The 21,976-nt window shown below is 35.1% G+C and overlaps 3 protein-coding genes across 3 annotated transcripts; 1 reads left to right on the top strand and 2 right to left on the bottom strand.

Moving 5' to 3' along the window:
• Positions 1–282: 282 nt before the first annotated feature.
• Girdin (protein girdin) lies at positions 283–12,653 on the top strand. The gene is made up of 7 exons (XM_089737351.1): positions 283–520; positions 1,422–1,838; positions 7,110–7,393; positions 7,647–7,817; positions 7,909–8,125; positions 8,214–10,824; positions 10,916–12,653. The coding sequence occupies exons 1-7, from the start codon at positions 455–457 to the stop codon at positions 11,263–11,265; spliced, it is 4,116 nt and encodes a 1,371-aa protein (XP_089593477.1). The 5' UTR covers positions 283–454; the 3' UTR covers positions 11,266–12,653.
• Positions 11,794–15,271, bottom strand: Tasp1 (Taspase 1). The gene is made up of 4 exons (XM_089737352.1): positions 14,488–15,271; positions 14,288–14,416; positions 13,330–14,147; positions 11,794–13,238 (listed from the first exon to the last, which is right to left on the bottom strand). The coding sequence occupies exons 1-4, from the start codon at positions 14,513–14,515 to the stop codon at positions 13,095–13,097; spliced, it is 1,119 nt and encodes a 372-aa protein (XP_089593478.1). The 5' UTR covers positions 14,516–15,271; the 3' UTR covers positions 11,794–13,094.
• Positions 15,272–19,356: 4,085 nt separating this feature from the next.
• On the bottom strand, positions 19,357–20,747 carry LOC149500165 (THAP domain-containing protein 5-like). Its single transcript, XM_089737354.1, has 3 exons — positions 20,494–20,747; positions 19,903–20,086; positions 19,357–19,816 (listed from the first exon to the last, which is right to left on the bottom strand). The coding sequence occupies exons 1-3, from the start codon at positions 20,568–20,570 to the stop codon at positions 19,526–19,528; spliced, it is 552 nt and encodes a 183-aa protein (XP_089593480.1). The 5' UTR covers positions 20,571–20,747; the 3' UTR covers positions 19,357–19,525.
• Between the last annotated feature and the right edge of the window lie 1,229 nt (positions 20,748–21,976).

Here is a 21,976-nt window from a genome sequence, read left to right on the forward strand (position 1 = left end):
CTCCGGTAAGCACTTAACACGCCGTGAGCTATGAACTCGTCCATCGTTAGTGAAAGGTAATTTCATTTGGTCCAACGCCCATGATGTTGAGGTATATTACCTCTTCTAATTTCTTACGATTTAAAATTTAATTTTTTTTGTACCATTTCACCTAACTAGCATAGCTTTGGCCAACGGTTCCAAAAGAAGCTATAGTAGCAACATTCACATTGCTTATCCTATAGAAAAAACAAACAAACAGTAATGTCAGTTCAGTCAATTGTCAATTAATCAAAGTAGCGAAATGAAATCGCATGAAGTTAGGACGTGTGGTAAAAGTCGGGCAGTTTGGTTTTCTTTTGTGTTTTGATACATATCCTGAATGTGATTACAAGTTGTTTTTATAAACGAACATTATTTCGATGCCATGCGCACGGAGCGGGTGCATGGGGATAGGTTTCATCGAGCCTAACTCATGGCAAGGATGGCTGCATCTGGTACGGAGATCGAAGACTTCTTGAACGGGCCTCTGATTTCGTGGGTGAGTGCACAAAGATCCGTAGTTTGTGTGTAAGAAAGAAGCGTGAGACAAAATCAGTTAACCGTTCCATACTAATGAACGTGTTATTTTTAGTATCGATTTCTGATATGAATTGTATTAAAAGTTCATTTGATCTGAATACTAAAACTAGTAGAACAATTAATTGATTACTATAGTTTCTGTATTAAAGATTAGTTGAGAAATTTGTTTAATCAAATTTATAACATTAAATTAGTAAGTAGTATTACATTACATACATTTGTTTTTGTTATGAATTTAAATCTAAGCATTTATACAAATTTACTATAAAGTTATCTACTTTTTGATAAGGAACTGTGACAAGAAACTGGCCCAGATAATAAAGTATATTGTAATAAATATAGGTTTATCCAAATAACTTTGTTGTTTAGCTACAGTTATAAAAAATATAATGTACCATGAAAATAGTTACATATATTGAATATCATTGCTACTACTTTAGTTTATAATTTTAATATTCTGATTCACAACTTAGTAATTAAATTCATATCATAAAGTCAATAAGGCGAGAGTAACTTCAAGAAAATAAAAATCTCTAGAGAATATATTTTCTCTGTGCTATATTCTGCAACACAGTTCCCATACATTACAATATAGCCTACAGCTATTATGGCAAGATTAAACTTTCAAAAGCAGTTGTGTAATAATGTTATGCTTTTATGTATTAAATGATTAACACAATTGAAGTCAAATAATGTTTAAGTTGAATGTCTTGTTGTCATCAAGTTAGATAATGGCATTAAGCTTTACTGCCTTAATTTTTTTAACAATATCATCAGCCTTATTTTAGTTTTAGTATACAAGTAAAATTAGACTATAATAATATAATATTGATCCTTACAAATGCTACTGTCATTCACAGATAAAATCATGCATATCAAATCCAGAATCAGTGTCTGGGTATCAATTTCTTTTCAATGGAGACATCCTTCACCAAGTTTATCTTCAGATAGACCCAGAACCATCATACCATATCACAAAATTGTCAGGTCTCGAAGACCAGGCTTTGATACTTGGTAGAGTTAAGAACTTTGATGCTATCATTAAAAATGTGAAAGCACTGTATGAAGAGGAGCTGGGAATGACACTTTTAGTGGTCCCAGAATGCATATGCCTTGGAAAAGCTCCGGAATCCAGGGAAGGGCTGGAGAACATGAAGTTGCTTGTGTTACTACTACTCGGTGCCGCTGTTCAGTGTCCAAATAAAGAAATATTCATAACAAGAATTAAAGAACTTGATTTGGAGCTACAACACAGCATTGTGGAATGCATCAAACAGGTATTTCAAACCATTGCTAGTTAACAAGCCTTTTTTTTAATTACCTATTAAAATTTCATAAAAAAGTATATTCTAAATTATGACAATACTAAATTATCATATCGACGCCTGTAAGGCAAACATGACTAAGCGACAATGCATAAACTTTACAGTAGACTAATTTAAAGTTGAAATACCTGAAAAAAAAACCAATTTTAACGAATCTAGCTGTAGGATTGAAATGATTTTAATAGACCTAGAAATATATTTTTTTTCGCATCGAATATGGTTATTGCCTATCATTTATGTATAAAGCAGTTATTGTCGCTTAGTCACGTTTGCCTTTCAAGCATCGATATGATGCTAACTGTGAATGTTTTTTTTAATCAGTACAATTCTTAACCTGCATTAAAGGAGTTCAATAAGCATACATGTAGTGAAGAGAAGATAAAGTCCATAAAACCTAGATGAATATAATTATTAAAATAAATATTGGTGCTAGGACTAACAGTCAGCTACATTGGTGGCTACTTTGTACCTTATACCTTGGATACCTTATACTATAAAGTATTAAGTACACTTTTTTGACACAATACATACAATACTTTTTGATAGAAATTTGGAGAATTGAAGTGTTCTTCATTGGATAGTATGCACTATATCTGGATAGGGTGTAAAGTATATAACTGTTCTCAAGCTGATAATGTAAACAATAAATACTCTTTTTCTTAGCTAAGCAGAAATATCTTCAGTGACTTTTATCTTATTTATACCATAGATTTAGTGAACAAGCTCTTCATTGTGATCAATGTTAATCTCTGATTACTTGTTATATTGTGTAGAAAAAATTATAAATGAAATATAATTTTTCTATGCGGATTCTTTAATTTTATTGTGGCAGAGATCATAGTTATATTAAGCCTGGGATAAAAATCGTAAACAAAAGTATAGTTGTAAAAAATGGATTGATATATCAGAATGGATGTGTTTGATGTATCAAAAAGAGCTTTACTGGTGACCGCACCACATATTATCGGTCCGAGTAGTTATTTTCACAAATTGGTTTTCAATTCGACTGGAAGGGAGGAACAGACTTTGTATAATATAGTTGAGTCTCCACCACAGGTTTGAAGGTGGATGACAGCATTCACATTCTGGTGTCAAAGATCTTACATTGTTATGTTCGTGTAGAGAACAGAACCTCATTCATGAAGTTTTCGCACCTACAGGGAGCGCGGGGTGTGTGGGTCTTGACGGTGAGCAGATGTAGGGAGTGGACTCAAGAATGTTTTTAAAACCCTACGCACCCTTGTTCAATCTGAGAGAATTTACTGACACCAGCCCTAGCAAAAGCACTACTTTGCAAGATCTACCATCGAATCGCTATCGCGACCCACTGAGAACATCCGGCGAAAAACTATGAATATAATATGCGGTAGTTCGCTCGTCGAACTTTTCGTCGGAAACGACGAGTTCGATGAGGCGGTAACCGGTGCTTGAAAAGCCTAATAACACCGAGAAGTAGGATCCTGGAAATCCGACAAGACGTGTTTCTGGCGACGACGGCTTTGCGTTGCCCCGTCGCTCGAATATGTAATTAGTAGAAATGTGAGTTATCGTGTCGTGCCATTTTGTCGAAGTGGCGTTCTGGCGCTAACTTAAGATACGTACGTATCGATTCTAAATTTAGATCGTCGTAAAGATCGACATTCCTTACTTTTTTTTTCCTACCTGTACTGATAGCCTTGAGAGGCTATTTCAGCTTCACCCTAACGTTTGTAGGTGAGCTCGCGGGGCTCAACCGGAGAGATGCTAATACTGACCCTAGCAAGAGCAGTGCTTCGCAGAATCTACCACCGGATCGGAAACGCGACCCACTGAGAAGATCCGGCGAGAAACTCAGTGGGCTGTGTCTATGGGTTAGTTCGCTCGTCGAGCCCTTCGCCGCAAGCGACGGGTTCGATGAGGACGGTGACCGGTGCTTGTGGTGCCTAAAAGCACCGTTAATGGATCAGGAGGATCCGTAATGACGTGCTTTGGGCGACGTCGACGGTTTACCATTCGGTCTACCGGGTCGGGTATGTAGTTTCCAGCGGCTACGATGAGAGGGTTCTCATGTCGTGCCGCCTTCTCAAAATGGCGCATTTCCTCACGTACCACGGTGCACCGACGGCTACGTTGCAGAAACGGGATTGGATGACCTACAGAGGTTATGTGCTTTGAGCTTTGTGACAGAACGTATGAAAGTTTTGTAGAGTATCACCTTCCTATGAAGAGGCAATTTACTTTGCTTGCAGAGACTTAGAGTCAACCAAGTACGAACGCAGCTCGGTGGCGTATTGACTTAACGTGAGGAACGAATGTCATCCCTCTGTCCAGGGTGACGCCTAGGTAGTTGGCCTTCGAGGTCTACGGTATGGGCCAAAAATTTTGATGGCGGGAATGGAGTTACCACATCTAATTCTGAACGAGATATTAGCAGTGGTGTCGGGAATCTGATGTCCGATCTACGCCCGGGGTCAAAATCCGGGCAGAGTAGGGAGGTTCCCGCGACCAACACTACAAATCTGTTTGTAGTGTTGGTCGCGGCGCTATCCTGAGGACGCCTGACTCGTCGAAACATTCGTCGTGGACTAACGACACCGGTCTTCGCGGTACGACGGCTCGTCAGGCCGCCCGCGCGGTGCCGCTGGTGTTCCGGGATACCCCGCTGGGTATATGCTCCGAAAACCACTTAACAACAAATGGAGCATGAACTGTAAACCCATTTAGTATCTTTAAAAAAACAGAAGTATAAACAGTATTTTTTTTATCCAATAACTAATTTTAGAACGCTTTCAATATAATATCAAGCTTCGGCTCTGTCTGTTGTCCGTTCTGAAAATGAAATCGACTCTACGTGCGAGAGCAATCTGGGTTGCTTGACGCTAGATACTTTAATCAACAGTATGAATTGATCCGGCGTGAAATTTAGCAAATATGTTCGAAACATAACTTACAACGAATAAATATAGATTTCAAATGTAAAACATAAAACCGAGTTATAGATAAAACGACTATTAACTCTTTTGTTCTAGTTACACAAATTTATGACCGCATTATCAAGTGCTTGACAAGTTTTAGGTTGCATAATTTTTTTGTGCAAGCGGCCCCGACTTGTACTTAGTCGTGACTAAAAAGATATTTGAATTTTATGTTGCTTCATTAAATAAACTTGACTTGCGTTATTAACTTGATTTGCGGCCAGTTAAATTGTCCACATTCTTAGTTAATTAGCTGAGAAACACACTGGAACTGTATATCTTAAATGCATCACATTGTGTTCAACGAGGACGGAGAGAAAAGTACAAATAATGAATATTTACCGCCATCCGGTCATCGTTCTCGTCGAACTCGTCGCTTGCGACGAAGGGCTCGACGAGTAAATTAACCCAGCCCACTGAGTTTCTCGACGAATCTTCTCAGTGGTTTGCATTTCCTATCCGGTGGTAGATTCTGCGAAGCACGGCTCTTGCTAGGGTTTGTGTTAGCAACGTCGTCAGGTCTGAACCCCGTGAGCTCACCTACTAGTTAAGGTTACGCTGAGATAGCCTCTTAAGGCTATCAGCTTAGGTAGGAAAAAAACTGCCATATTCGTGAATTAGGAGCCGACTGTATAGTTAATTTTGTTATATCGAAGCCCTTACGACTCTTGTAATTGTTCCATAAGAGTCCGGGTCTATAAAGCTACAGGCCACCGAAGTACGGGTGGTCGGTGTCATGTTTCAGGGTGGGTGTACGGTATTTATGTTATGGTGTCTTTGTGTCTTATTACCGGGTAGGCCGTGAATTCGTTTACCAAACTTTGTTTTCTCGTTCATCGTCCTTGTGCAATAACACAGTACCAATCCATTTTAAATGTGGTGCTGGCCTCGCATATTGGGTACACATTCCGTAGTCAGCTAAACATGTCTATCCTTATGGAGCTAAATACTTCGCAGATGTTTGAGCGCCTGAGAATTAGCCGCAGTAGTTTAGCCATACCTACACCTATTTAAAGTAAAACTGATATTGTGTTTTGTTTAAACCAACTATGAATAACTAAAATTTTTATTACTATCCGTTCACTCATATATAGTTTGGATCTGCTACGCGTTAGTGTCGTATTACGGGTTATGTTCGAGTACTTAATATTCAATTCAATGCTTGTTGATTGATCAGACAATACAATACATTGTGTTTTTTTAATAAGATAATAAATGTATTCAAAGTGACTTTATAGCACGTAGCTAAGCAACCAGATTCGTCTTTTGGTATTGACTTTACACAACTCTGCAATCTATTAGAAAATATGAGTAATTTAACCCTGACCTTGAGCTACTACCGTATTTTTTCCGTAGTATTTACCGCTCTATCTATACTAATATTATAAAGAGGAAAGATTTGTTTGTTTGCTTGTTTCGAATAGGCTCCGAAACTACTGGACCGATTTGAAAAATTCTTTTCTCCATTAAAGCCGACATTGTCCCTGATGAACATAGGCTACTTTTTTTTTTTTTTTTTTTTTCATGTGTGTTTTAATGTTTCCTTAGCGAAGCGAGGGCGGGTCGCTAGTTTTCTTATAAAACTCCCCCTACTCTCTATCGTGACTACTAGTCCTAAAGCGTAGAGTGCACATCGAATTCTTGTCCACTTCTGCCACAAGCCAGTCATGCCTTCCGTTTTGAGACGTGTGTTAGGCGTATTGTATTTATTCTAATGAGTCCTACACTGAACGTCCAAAGTTGGAAAGGGGCGCTCATCCCGCGGTGTCCGCTGGCTCCAGTAAGCTCTTAAGACGTCAGACCTTAGCTACATATTAAGTCTAAATTTTGAAGGTGGGTGACAGCATTCACGTCGTGATGTCTATAGGCTACAGTAACCACTTAACAGGGAAGTGACCGTCATTTTTGTACATGTATTGAGTAAAACGGAAAAAGATTTACGAGTAAAAAAAAATACACGGAGGGAACGTCATTATACATTGTTTATTTTAAAAATGACCGACTCGGTTGTGCAATAGTTAGCGCCCCTGACTGTTGCGCCGGAGGTCTGGGTTCGATTTCCACATCGGGCAAACCTTCGTGTGATGAACAAGTTTGTTTATTCTTGGTCTGGGTGTTTATTATCTATATATATATTAGTATATATTTATAAACATATATAAGTATTTATGTCAGTCTCTGATAACCCTTAACACAGGGAATCTTTATTTGGTGCCGGATGATCATGCTTGATTTGTTCCCGGTTATTTATTTAAGAATAACTTCACAGGTGACAGACATGCAAACAGTGGTATTGACCCCGGATGCGATAGATCTCTTCCAGTCACCGACAATGTTCAATCATATGCGACGACTTGCCAAAGAACGAGACCATTATCTGCAAAATTGGGCTTCCTTAGTACTGCAAGATGGGCTTTGTGAAAATGAAAATGAGGTCAAGAATGGAAAAAATCGATCAACCCAGAATGTAAATCAAAGCAACGGCGATAGTCAACATTTAGCTGTTGAATTAGCTGACTGGAAAGCAAGGCTACGGAAGCAAAGGCAGGAACTGTAAGAGTATATTTATGTAAAATCTTTTATTACTTGTACTGATGGACAAGTGTTAACAAGATCATAACTGCGATACATGCAGTACGATACTGAAGAGTAATAAATGTTTATTCTTAGAAGCTATGTTATTGGCCCCATTCTTTCTAACATTCCTTGATTAGAAGTAATGTTTTATTAAAATATAAAGCCAAACTAGTCAAACTATGTCTACATTGAAAATATTTATAATAAATAATATGTGTTTTTCTTGCAGTGAAGAAAAATCTGAACAGCTTGTAGAATGTCGTGAAGAATTAGAACACACTAAGTTAGTGTTAGGAAAGTTGAGAACAGACAGCCAAGAATGGTTCAATGAAGCAAGAAAAGCTACTGGCTATAGAGATGAAGTTGATGCGCTTAGAGAAAAGGCTGAACGATGTGAAAGGTAAGACTTTTTAAATAATATTTTTGAGCCTTTAGTAATCAGATGAAACTGAAATAAAAATAATAATAAATATAATAATTATAATTTTCAGATTAGAACAAGAAATTCAGCGATACCGAGATAGATTGGCAGATGCGGAGTATTATAAGACGCGTGTGTCAGAATTGAGAGAAGATAACAAAGCCTTAATGGAAACTAGGGATGCACTTGAGGAACAACTGCAAAGGGCTAGAAAAAGAGCAGAGCAATGCCTCAATTTAGAAGCAGCTATGATCAAATTAAAAAGGGAAGCGAACGACATAGCATTGGTAATTAATTTATTCACCTTTAAAAATGTGTAAAGCAATTATTTTTTTAAGATCATAAAGTGTTAATAAAAAATACGCTTCTTAACAGGAAAGAGATGCAGATCAGCAAAAAATACAAGAACTCATTGAAGAAAACAACCATTTGCAATATATTACTCGGTCTATGTTAAGTGAAAGTAACAATAGCAATCTAGATACAGACAATGAAGGAGAGAGCACTCTAGAATCTGGAGAAAATAGTTTATCAGAACAATTAACGAGTAATGCTCAAGCGAGGGCACTGAAGTTAGAATTAGAAAATAAACGGCTCCTCTCGACAATAGACAACTTACGAGAACAATCGTTATTAGAAAGCAGTGATAAAGTATTGGAATTAGAAAAAGAAAAGAAAAGGTTGGCATTGAAATGTGAACAACTCCAAGAAAATTACAACAGGCTTGTACAACAGAATTCGGAACTCGAGGAAGTTTTTAAAAATGCCCTAGAAGAGAACAGAAAATTACAAGATTCATTGGACAGTCAAAAATCTTTTATAGATAGACATGCCATAGATAGAGAATCTGAGAAGAGTAAACTTCAAGATTTCGAACGACATTTAGAATCGCTTACCAAGGATAAGCAACGGATACAAATGCTCTGTGACTCAATACAGAGGAGGGCTGATGAACTAGAAAAAACTTTGGACGCCAGAAACAAAGAAGTCAATATTCTTAAGCCGGAAGCCGATAAAGTTACTGGACTAATTATCCAAACAGAAGAACTTAAAACGAAATTGACTTACAGTGAAAGAGACACGCACAATCTACAAAGAGAAGTTGGTAAATTAAGAGAAGCCGTAGAAGAAAAAGACGTAAATTTGGATAAGTTTACTAGCGAACTTGAGTTAAAGAAAAAAGAAATTGAAAGATTAGTCAAAGAATTAGAAACAAATCACAATATAGCCAATAGATTACAGGATCTTGAACAAAAAACCCAGGAATTAAAATCACAAAAGAAAGTTGACACTGAAACAATACAGACACTGCAGAAAGATTTAATATCCGAAAAAGTAAATTTTGATAAATTGAGGAATTGTGTAGAGAAACTTGGTATACGTTCGACAGAAATAATATCCAAAGAAGTTAACGTAGAAGATCTATTGGAAAAAATTATCACAAACAATGATTATGAAGGTTTAATATCTGAAATTGCAGCCAAAGCAAACTTACTGAAATTAGTACCATGTGATTGCAAACATATAGAAGAAATTGACAAAGAGGATGATGTAGTTAATCCTCAAATTGAACAGCTTACGGCAGACTTAACTGCTTTACAAGCTTCTCTCGAAAGCAGTCAAGCTGAAAACGCTAAATTGCAAGTGAATATTGCTACGCTGAATTCGCAAAACGGGTCATTGATTTCGCAACAAATGACATTACAACTGGCTAATAGCCAATTGGCTGCGGAAAAGGAAGAAATTGTAAAACAGTTAGAAATACTGAAGGACAAACAAGACAACCTGCTAAGAGACCAGGTTGCTCTGCAGACATTGCACGAACAATTGAATACAGAGTACGAAATGCTCCTTAGTGAGAGAGAGCCAGTGAAAGTTACCATTAGGGATTTAAAACTTGAAAATAGAGAGTTAAAAGAAAAACTAACGCATTGTGAAAAAAAAGTAAATGATTTTGAAAAAGAAAGGGATAACTTGAAAACAGAGTCTAGAAACTTGATAAACCTTAGGGCAGAACACTCCAAATTGAAAGATGATTTTAGAAATCTTTTTACTGCTAGCGATAGATTGAAAAACGAATATAGAAACATGCAGGAAGAGTACAGAAAATTGAGAAGTGAAGTGTCGCATTTAAAATTACTTAACACGGAAATTTCTGGGGAAGTCAATACAAAAGTTGAAATTATCACGAGCTTGGAACTAGAGATTAATAAAACAAATCAACACTGTGAAATGTTGATACAAATGAATAAAAGCTTAGATGCCGATAGGCGTTCATTAATGGATCACGTGTCTCAACTTTTGACCCAATATCACGAGTTACTCGCTCATTCGTTGAAAGATAAACAGCATTATCACGAAGAAGAGAAAATGTTCGCCGACAAAGTTAATGCACTATGCCGTCAAAAGGAAAAACTGGAAGAAAAAATAATGGAACATTATAAGAAGTTAGATAACTGTACAACAAAACGACGTGGTTTCGGAGCTTCATTCGTTAAGAGGGTACGGAAAGCCGGGACAGACTTAATAAACAAGGTTCCATCGAGAAATAACAAAAGAATCGAAGATGCCTCCAGTTCTAAATCACAACTAACTTTAGCAGGCTCCGAATCAGGAGAGTCAGATCCAGGTAGTCAAGAAATTGAGAAAACGTTGAAAATGTCTGATTTTGATCCCGCGACATCTAATCATAGCGTTGAATCGTCTAGACACAGTACTGAAGCGAGCTTCAGTCGAAGATTTGATGATAAACTATTAAAAAAATCAGAAAACATGGAAATGTCCGGGTCTATTAATAGCTTGGATTCTACAAGACTTACCGGTGACAATAATTTCGCAAGAAGATTATCGACAACGTCCATACATAGCGGAGGCGGAGATGATGCTCTAATTAGAGCATCGTTACGTAGAAGACCACATAAAACTGTGCCTCCTTCCCATCGTAACAGCTTTCAAGGTATAGAAAGCGAATCGGGTTTGCCGACAGGTATATTCTACTGACTTCATAATATTTATTACATATCCTCATAGAGATATAGTTTATCTGTAAATATATTTGCTTCTATTTTACCTTTCAGCTTCAACACCGACGCCGGTATTCGGTATAGCTGGTACTCGTCGCACTGTGTATGTAGCAGACGAAGAGGCTAATGTCAACCTTGATTCAAAGCCGCAAAGTACACCGATAAAAGAGAACCCGACATATTTAGTATACAACAGAATATCGACGGTTATCGGCGACGGCGCTTGTCAAAGTTTGAATGAAAGACCAACGTCTGAAAGGCCTGGTCCGGACCAACCTCACACGGTCGATGATTCTACTCAAGATAGAAATGAAGCAAGACACGACCGGAGATCAATAAATCGTAACGAAAACACGGAGAATTCTAAAGAGTCCGCGATATGGTACGAATACGGATGTGTCTGATGCAGTGGTTTGTGGTGTAAAAAAGACTGAAGCCATGCCTTGTATTTCGAATGTATGATTATATGATCGAATTATGTAACCTCATGACCAGGATATTATTAATACTTTTGAATTTATATTAGCAATTTTTAGTATAAGTATATAAGTGATAAGATTTGGAGAGCAGTATTAGCTTGGCATTTAACCGAATGACTATTAGTCAGAAATATAAAGAAAATACATTGTATTTTTGTCACAATATAGTGTAGTCTTCGTATATTTTTACTTTATAGAGGCTTTTCTTTTATTTATTTGAATACAGCTTCAAAGTCTGATGACTTATTACGACTATGTACTGTATAACCCTATAAACAAACTAGAATATTGTTTTATTTTTTGGTTTAGTGTAACAATATGTACAATACTAACAATGACAAATTTTAACTATTGTTTTAGTTGTTTCGTAGCATAAATTAGAATAAACATAGGATAAGAAGGGCTCAGTGAAAAAAGTGGTTTAAATAACAAAATCTGGAAAATAAAAACAGCTTTTAAAACAGCAAGTGCCTGATAGCTCTGAGTTTTGACTGAAAATTTCTTTATTCTGAAATAAATTATCTGAGTGATCTACATTTTTTGACACAAAGGATATTTTCATTTATTATAATGTATACTATTTATATTGGTGAACCATCAAATTGGAGATTCAGTTTATTGTGTATTTTATTAGCTTATGTCAGTTGAATCGTTTTTACACTCATTCCTTCAGATAATTTTTCGATTCGTTTTTTATGTACCTTAAATTTACATCAATTGTACTTTAGTATAATATTGAAATGTGATTTAATAAACGTATGTTTTGTTTATTTTCTTCAGTAATTCGTTTAGTTTACATTTACATGATAATATAATAATTATAAACATTTTTTAAATATGTCAGTCATGTCATGACAATATGTAATATTGATTACATTCGCTACGTATTGATGATAGTAAAAGCAGCATAGTTCATCTTTGGGTAACGTTTTCATTACTCTTTATTATATAGGTTACAATGTAATTCCCCAAAATGTAACATCACACACAGTTTTCTGATAAAAATTAATTAGACGTTTTAGAAACACTAACAATAAGATGAAAACAAATTAATTATAGACTTCTTTTCAATCTACTCTATATCTATATAAGTTTATTTTCATAATTGAGTTCTCTATAATTTACTGTGATTTCATTAATTGGTACTTATCTTTTTGAGGTGCTAAAGTAATAAATTATATTCACTTAAAATGGAAACTAGAAATTAGGAGTTTTTTTGCAGTGTACTGCACAGCTACTGAAGATGTCTCACCGAATTTATCTTTGCCGCACAATTTATTAAGCAAAGTATCAATAAAAAATATATTTCTTAATTTACTTAGTTTTATTGACTCAACACAATAATGCTATTCATATTATTATTTTTAATAACCAATCAATACAAATATCTAATTACTTTCTGGTTATTGATTAAGTCACTAAAAAAGAAGGAAAAATAATCAGTAAAATAAATTTTGGGAGCCTAGTTTATTTTATCACAATATTGCCATTTTTTGGGCTACTGAGCAATTATGCATTCCAGTGTGAAGGATTACATGGCAGTTGCAAATGTAACTTTAATCTTATCTCTAAGATAGAAACAGCCAGTAGCATTATATGTTGTGGTGTCTATGGGATCCAGTAACTGCATAGTACAGAATCGAACATTAAAATTTATTCATCAGCCTAGCAAATACAAGTATAAGACTGATTCTTTTTTAAATCAATACATTTTTTCACATAACACTCCTATAATCAGATCTAGTTATTTAAAATTAACTAAGATATCCATTACAGTTTGATTCAGCCACCTCCCACTGTATTACTGGGGACTCTTGAATTGCAATCTTAAAGGGATGTCCCGAGACAACAGCCTTATGTCCTGGCTCTACATTTGGAGGTAGATGTGAGATAATGCACTAGAACAGAAAGCAAAATGGAATTATAAATTTATAGGATTTTATTTTATTATATGTTTTTCATTTTATTATGTCAATGAGGGCATCCTACCTTTGGTCTATCTGTTTCCGAAGACATGTAACCCACGCACATTGTTTTAGTTGTGTGACCCCATAAAACTTCACCATCTCCAGTTTGTGGGTCATGCCTTAGAGCTAAAGCTCCGCACAGTCTTTCGGGTACATCCCATAAGAATGGTGAATGTAAAAAATTTTTCTTCAGGCATTTATCTAGACTTTCAGTTGGGGATGAGGACTCAAACAAACTTTCTGCTGTGTTTTTTGCAAGCTGTGTTCTTATTAAATGCTCCCCACATCCTGATGTGCATGATGCCACAGATGACTTTATTCCATCTCTACTCATTAAAGCCCAAACCCCACTTCCAAAAGAAGCAGCTTGTCCGACCCTACCTTCATGTTTTAAAGAAACCCCTCCTGAACTAGCACCAGCTGCTACAACACCATTAATGTCCACACAAATTGCTCCTACTGTATCTAGAGGACTAAATTTTACATCATTTTGTATTGAATACTTTTTAAGTTTTCGCTTGCAATGCTTAAAGTTACGAAATGCTCTTGCAGAAATCATTTTGTGATCATCCACAATTTCAAGGCCCATTCTTTGTGCCCATGATCGGGCACCTTGTCCAGTGAGTATACAAGGTGGAACTCTACCCAAAGACAAACTGTCACATTGTTTAATGCAAAGATTCTTGGCCAGTGTTATAGGATTCCAAACATTTGAAACAGCACCACAAGCTCCAAAATGTAAAGTTTGACCATTCATAAGTGATGCATCACACTCTACAGTACCATCCCAAGTTAGGTTTGATCCATAACCAGCATTGCTTAATGGACTGTTTTCCAATTCTGTAAAATAATAATGTAGTAGTTAATTTACATTAGTAATAAATGTGAATTAAGATAGTAGAGATTCAACAACAGATAATTAATTCAAATTTGTTTAAATTAAAATATATAAATCATAAAGTAATATTACATCTATTTACCAATTATGGCTTTTTCAACTGCATCCACAGCATTTCCACCTTGTTTTAAGATTTCGCTAGCTTTTCTGCAGGCCTGATTGCATGTTTTCTGATACTCTTTTCTTAAATTTTCACTGTGATATCCGGCGCCTACAATAAGCATTCTTATTATTTTATGACTTTAGATAGAGAATCGTTTATCTGGTTAATCGTGTTCTTACCGCAATGCACGGCTATGAATCCATTCATATTTAAACTTCTTAAAAAATAAGTATAGTGTAAAACAGTTTTAAACACCTAGCCTTTTTTTAAATATAAATATTACAGATCAAGTCAAGTCATTAGCGATGGTTAATTAATTCTATAAGGTGATACTTTATTTTTTAGAAGAAAATTGATGTTGAATCAATCATATTTAATTTTTTCGATTCATACATTTAAATTGTAAGATGTCGACAATATTTATAGACGAATAAAATGTTTATTTATATTGGGAAAGGCTTGTGGACATGTATCGATGCGTAAAGTATCGTATTGTTAAGTTCGAATAATCGATTTTTTGTTCAGACTAACAAACGAAAGTTTTTAATAATTATGGTTTGCTTGTTGATTTAAAGATATTTGTAACACAAATAATATTTTTTCATTATTGTATTACAAATATACCAACTTATTGTTATTTGCGATTTCGAAAGATAATTATAATAAAAAGTTGAATATTTATTTCGTAGTACAAAAACCGGGCCAGAATCTCGTTTGAAAAATCATAATTATATCGAATCTTTATTAAAAATAGTAAAATCGATATTTCGATGCCTCCAATGAACACTACTCTAACTCAAAATTTTGAAATTTTCGTTTTTCACGCAATTCGCTTCACTATTTTAAAAGTATTACAAATCATTATTGATGGGGTTCGAAGCAAGAGTAAATCAGCTAGTTACACCAAGAAAAACCATAAAAATATATCTGCAATAATAAAGATTTTATCAACTTTTTTCGTTTAAACGCTCCTCCTGTAAACCTACGAATTTGGAGTTAGCGTAGTGTTCATTGGAGGCATCGATTTGCGAAAGTTTTCGATACCTACATTATTTATCAATACATTTTAGCATTCCTTACAATCCCATTTAAATCCAATCACCACGAAATATCTCCAAGTAACCGGTGTTATATAATACTTAAGAAATAAATTACATTACATTACAATTATTAAGTTCATAAATAACAAGTCTAAGTATGTATGTAATACATATATCTATGACTAGCCGTACTCGCCCGCTTTGCTGGGCATTTAAAATTAACATTATTATTTATTGTCATTATTATTAAGGAGTCCATCACTCATATAAATATTAGCCTATCCATTAAGTACATGTATTTTCTACATGGATACCAAGTTTCAAGTCAATCGGATGCATGGTTCAGTAGGTAGTTGTAACGGAACATCCGTAAAAACCATTGTAGATTTAGAAAATTAAATTTAGTATAGACTATAGATTAGTATAGATGTACTCTAATTTCCTTATTTAAAAGAGTGACAGATTTTTCTGTGAATGACACAAAATAGCTGGATGGGACTTGTCGGGTTTTCACAAAAACCCTTATAATAGGTAATATCCTATTAAATGGTTGTCAATGTGTTGAATCATCAAATAGGTCTGTTTGTTTATTATTTAATTGCGGCGAAGAAGATACGACCTCAACTTAATCAACGAGATTATATTCGTAATATCTCGATGAATTTAATGGTTTTTTATTTTATTGCGTAGGTGGGAGGATGAGCTCACGGCCCACCTGGTGTTAAATGGTTACTGGGGCCCATACATCGATCGTAGATCGTTAGATAGGCCCCCACTCGTGGCGGGATTGTCATTAGTTTCGCAGTTTTCGCACGTTAGGTAAGTCATCACTTGTCATAGAACAAATAGAATATTGATCAGAAGTGATAATCTTCTGATTTCTAAAGTGCGAGTCCGCACGGGTAGGTACCACCACCGCCACCCTGCCTATTTCTGCCGTGAAGCAGTAATGCGTTTCGGTTTGAAGGGTGGGGCAGCCGTTGTAACTATACTTGAGACCATAGAACTGATATCTCAAGGTGGGTGGCGCATTTACGTCGTAGATATCTATGGGCTCCAGTAACCACTTAACACCAGGTGGGCTGTGAGCTCATCCACCCATATAAACAATAAAAAAAAAAAACTGTGAGAAATTATTATGCACAGTAATTACTTAATCACTTTAATTACATCAAAGTCCGTTAAAACCAACCAATTTATAAAATTTTTGACGTTTTGTACATTCTGTTTTTTTATGTAAGTAATGAAGTCTGACTTTTATATAGTCATCAATGATTACTTTTATAATTAAAACTCTGTGGTTGAAAGTAGCTGGCTGTTCTCTAGAATGGTAATCTAATATTTGAAAAATATCGGTGGGTAAAAATGACTTTAATATAAGTTATATACTACTTAATTCATTGACACCAGTAAAGTTGTGAGTTCCTTTTTCTTTAATGTGATACCTTATAAAATATTCTGATTTTAAATTAACAAGAAACAAATCACGTGAAGGAAAAACTAGCCCACCCATATTTTTTATATTTATGAGTTTATGAAAATCCAACTTTTCATATAGATAATAGCGCATCTTTACATATTTCACATTTTAATTTTTTTACTATTTTTCTTGCCACCCAGCCTGAAATAATATATCTCACTACTTGCTCGGAAATTTCACTTAATGTATTATTTTTTAAATCCAAACCGTTTGATAATATTTCACAGTTTACGTCATACTGGCTTATTGTCAAATGTTCAATAATGTCTTCTTCGCGAACACTGGTTTCATTAATATTTTCTAAAGGTCGAGAACAATTTAGAATAAGAAAATTGTAGGTAAAACAATTTCCTGAAAAAGAACTACGCAACTCCAAGTGATTTAATATTTTTTTATATATACCTTTAAATTGTTGGGCGTTAGGGTTGTTATTATACCCCCCGTGCTGTCTCATTTTACCAAAAACAACTCTATGTGGTCTTGGCTTAACCGATACGTTGATATATAATTCATTAATTGCTTTTTTTTCGACATACTCTTCATACAAATACGTAAGACTTTCAATATCAACCAAAAATCCAATAAACCCTGGCCTACATTTAGACTCACAATTTTATTTATTTATAATTATTTTTGAAGTTATACTTCTTTAGGCGCGTTATGAAAAATTGATGAGTGAAATGAAGTTGCCCACTAAATCGCGCATTACAATACGACCGACGTAACTTGGCGAGTCTGAATATAGCCGCAGGTGAACTTTCGCGCATGTACACTCGTAAAAAAAAAGTGTTATTAGCATTCATTTTTTAGTAATATAAATGACAAAATTATTATTTAATATAATTCATACTAAATATTATTAAATTATTAACGTTAAATATTTATTATTAACTATTTAATACTAAAAAAAAAGAAATAATTTAATAAAAATGAAGCATAACTTCTTACGCGCGTACATAAGTACACGTACCCTTTCTTATATTTCCCTTTTTTTTTCTTTTTTTTTATTATAAACCTTTAAGTTTTTAATATCTTCTCTAACAGTTTGTAAAAAATGTAGGATTTGAGCGGAATTTTCGCGACATAGTGCAGTTTTGTATTGATATTGATGTGCTCGCGAATTAAAGACATCAAAAAGATCATTCAGATTATTTACAAAATTTATAATGTGGGCAACATCGTAAATTTTCCAATTTTTGAGTAACTGTATACAGAGTTCTAATGATTTCGCTACGCTCTTGCTTAACAACTGAGCAGCTAAATGAACTTTCATTATTTGATTTCTGAAGTATATGTGACGTTCAGTTATCTTGTTCGCAAATTTAAAGCCTTCTGACTCTTGTAATTTGTGTAGTCTCGCTAAATATTCCCATTCTATTTTATTGCCATTTTGATCAAAAATTATCTTTTTTGCCTCAAATGTATTGCGTATTAATTTTAGCATATGACATGGGTCAAAAAAGATAGCCACTTTTTTATTATTATTTGATGGATGGTCGAAAGTAGTTATAAGTGAATTGATATTACTGAAATTACATCCGAGGTTTTCTGCAGCAGCAATGTTAGCTGCACAGCCGTTAAATGTAATTGCAATGACGTCAACACCAACTTGAAAGCATTTCAAGACAAGTTCTAATCAAATTGGCTCTAAGATCTCCTGAGAGACCATTTATAAAAAAATAGCCGAGTGGCACTTTCCAGTTTTCCGTATTAGAAACAAGCATCATCACATATGCTTCAGTTGCTAATTCATTACTCTGACCTAATCCAGCGTCAACTAAGCCTAAAGTGTTGCGGCCATTCCAAATTCTTTGCTTCCGGATCGCCATTTCATCGATGAGTAAAGTGGCTAAAATCCTTCCATTCACAGTTTTAAATTTCATCTTCTCAAAAACCTGTGCTGTGAATCCTGGTTCAGCATGAATATTTTCATACCATTTAGATAATGTGCGAGGATGTGGTAAAATATTGTTAAATTTACTTCTAACATATTTATAGCCAGCAGGAGCAGTAATGTAAGTTAATGCAAATTTTTTTAGAGCTGGTGTAAATTTATTGCAATTTTTCGATTTACTACGATACAGACGTAACAATTGCTGAAAACTATCAACCGCGTCTTCAGCTTTTAATTCTAATTCATGAAAGTGCTCTAAAGGACATGGGCCACTCTCCATACATTGCACGGCCCACTAAACGAAGTTCAAGGATAGTAATTAAATTAAGTTTAAATAATAGACTATATATCCCTTTTATTATAAACAAATTAAAATCAATATTGTTCATGGGGATACAGAGATATTTAAAAATAAGATAAGAATTTTAGGTTATATCATATGATTTTGCTGTCAATACACTGACACTTTAACATCAGCATCAGCTTAAATATTATTTATATTACTATATATTTATATGTACTATAATATATTTTATATTACAACAAAATATAATATGTTTTTTTTTGCAATATAATGTTTTTTAAGAAGATTTAATCTAAATCAAATATATTAAGTGTATAATCTATGATCTAAATTGTTTAAAATGTAAATATATTTTACATATGGCAACTCCATCAATATTATCAATGTAGCTTAGTCATGCTAATTTCTTTTTATTTATGATTTTAATTATCCCACCATTAAAATACCCTTAAATTTTATAATAAGTATGTAAAATGAAATGTTTTTTCCTATAGATATTTCATTTATGTCCTTGAGAGCACGAGTAGCTGGGCCGAAAATGGCCCATGCCCTTTAGTTTCTTTTTAAAAAAATTTAAAGTTTCTTTCAGAGTAATATTTTGTTTTTTCAAATTTTTATTTTGTCGTTTAACTTTAAGGAGGTCTTTCTTATACTGTAACTGTCTCTTTTCTATAAGTTTTATTTTTCTTTTGAGTGAAATTTCCTTTGGACTGTCGAATATAGAATCATTATCAGAAATAAATACATTCGGCGATCCTTCCCTGTCATCAAAAGCATTGATTGGCAGTGGCTGAAAAAAAAGAGTAATTACAACTAAATCGGATTAAAAATTATTACATGGAAATAACAAAAAAATATATAAAAATCGAAATATACCTGAAAGGCTGGAATAGCGGAAGCTATAATTTTACGTCTCCCCGTTTTCGTAATAAAGATCTCATTTTGTGTGAAATGATCAGAGCATACTTTACTACAATTGGTCGGTAGCCAGTCATCCTCCTTCCGTTCAAGTTGAATTACTTCAATCCATTTCTCTTTAACTCGCGGATCTTGAGGGAAACTAAAATTAACAAAAAAATGTTCGCATACTTTGTAGCCAACTCCCGGGCTATAAAAGCTAATCTGTACTGTATAAAAATATACCTAATGATATATTTGGTACTTATACATTTAAAATTAAGAAAATAAGAAGAAAAGTCACTCATAATGAAAGTTATTACGTCATTGCAATTTTAAAGTAAATATGAAATATTCAATTCCAGTTTCACAAAAACGAACGTATAGAGAGTTGCTTCAGAACTTTAACCGCTCTGCTTAGTATATAATCTTTGGCAGCCGGTCGCTTCTCCACCCCTTACGCCTCTCCTTCATCCCGCTAAGCCGCTCGAGACGTGTGTTTGAAATAAATCAAATTAAATTCCATAGATTATACACTTAATATATGTTAAATTCTTTACAAATACTTACGCATGAAAAGTAACACCTTCGTCTTTATTTGTGTTTCGGCTTGTGTTTTTACACTTCCAAAATGAACACGAAGGCATAATTAAATGGTTAAACACGAAAAAAAGTAAAATTATTTTTTAATGTACCTACACGCCCACTCACAACATGCACTTGTCGCGTACTAAGATAAGAGTTGTGCGTGCACCTCTTTGATGGCTCCTCTTCACAATCGGCCATGATGGGCCAACAAACCAACAAATGATCGTTCATCATCGCCGCCATGATCGGGCAACTGTCCACACAATCGTGAACGTTCATTTACTGACTGTCTACTGATATGTTAAGACGTCTAGGTATCGATGATGGAAATCGAGGAGATCGCGGCTGCGGCAATATTTTTAGTTAGCTCATATAGTCATTTAGTTAATGTGCGCGAACAAAGAATCGTGAAAACTTTTTTTTATTGCCCTTGTAGACAGACGAGCATACAGCCTACCTGATGATGAGTAGTTACCGTCGCCCATGGACTTCAGCAATGCTAGAAGCAGAGCCAAGCCGCTGCCTACCGATAATGATAAACAAGATGGAGGAAGAGATAATGGTGGGTGGGTGCCAATCAATTGGAACAAAACAAGGTCCATGCAACCATAGTTTTGTAGTCGAGACAATTGACACACACTTGAGACAACTACATCCTAACTAATCGGCGATGGTGTGGACGCTCACACAATCATGGGCCATCATTCCTTTGATCTACCTATCGACACAACACCGATTGCGCACGATCATACGCGATGATGGCCGATCACACACATTTATGCCCTCTACACTATCGTGAATTTCTATAATCGCCCATCATGGCCGATTGTGAAGAGGAGCCATGACTGATGACAAAATATTGTGCGCCCTTTAATATGGAGCGGCCCATCTAACGATCTACGATCGATGGGCCCATAGACATCTACAACGTAAATGCGCCACACACCTTGAGATATAGTTCTATGGTCTCAGTATAGTCACAACGGCTGCCCCACCCTTCAAACCGAAACGCATTACTGCTTCACGGCAGAAACAGGCGGAGTGGTGGTACCTACCCGTGCGGACTCACAAGACGTCTTACCACCAGTAAATCGCTAATGCACCTGCGCCACTTAGTAGGATAGCACATCGGCTCTTTTGAGCATTCTAATCCGATTTGGTTTCAAGAGCATGCTGGACAACGGGTTTGGATGAGCTGCCAAGCGGTCTTTAAAGTTGGTTGAGTATCTCTTAATTTCGTCCAGTATGGTTGAAATTTCCAGGTACCTACTTGTGGATTTCCGACTTTTGAGTTAATATTTTTACATTTACTTTAAGAAACAAAATAAATTAAAATAATGAATTTGATAACCTTGATAATAAGGCGCTGATGAGAATACCCACAGGATAATGTTTTGAGTTCTCTGGAGGCACATAATGTTGGATTTGTTAGCTGTTGACCATAGTTGGATTCAATACGTCAGTT

This window comes from Bombyx mandarina, chromosome 23, assembly GCF_030267445.1.
Source record: "Bombyx mandarina strain Sakado chromosome 23, ASM3026744v2".
NCBI lineage: Eukaryota > Metazoa > Arthropoda > Insecta > Lepidoptera > Bombycidae > Bombyx > Bombyx mandarina.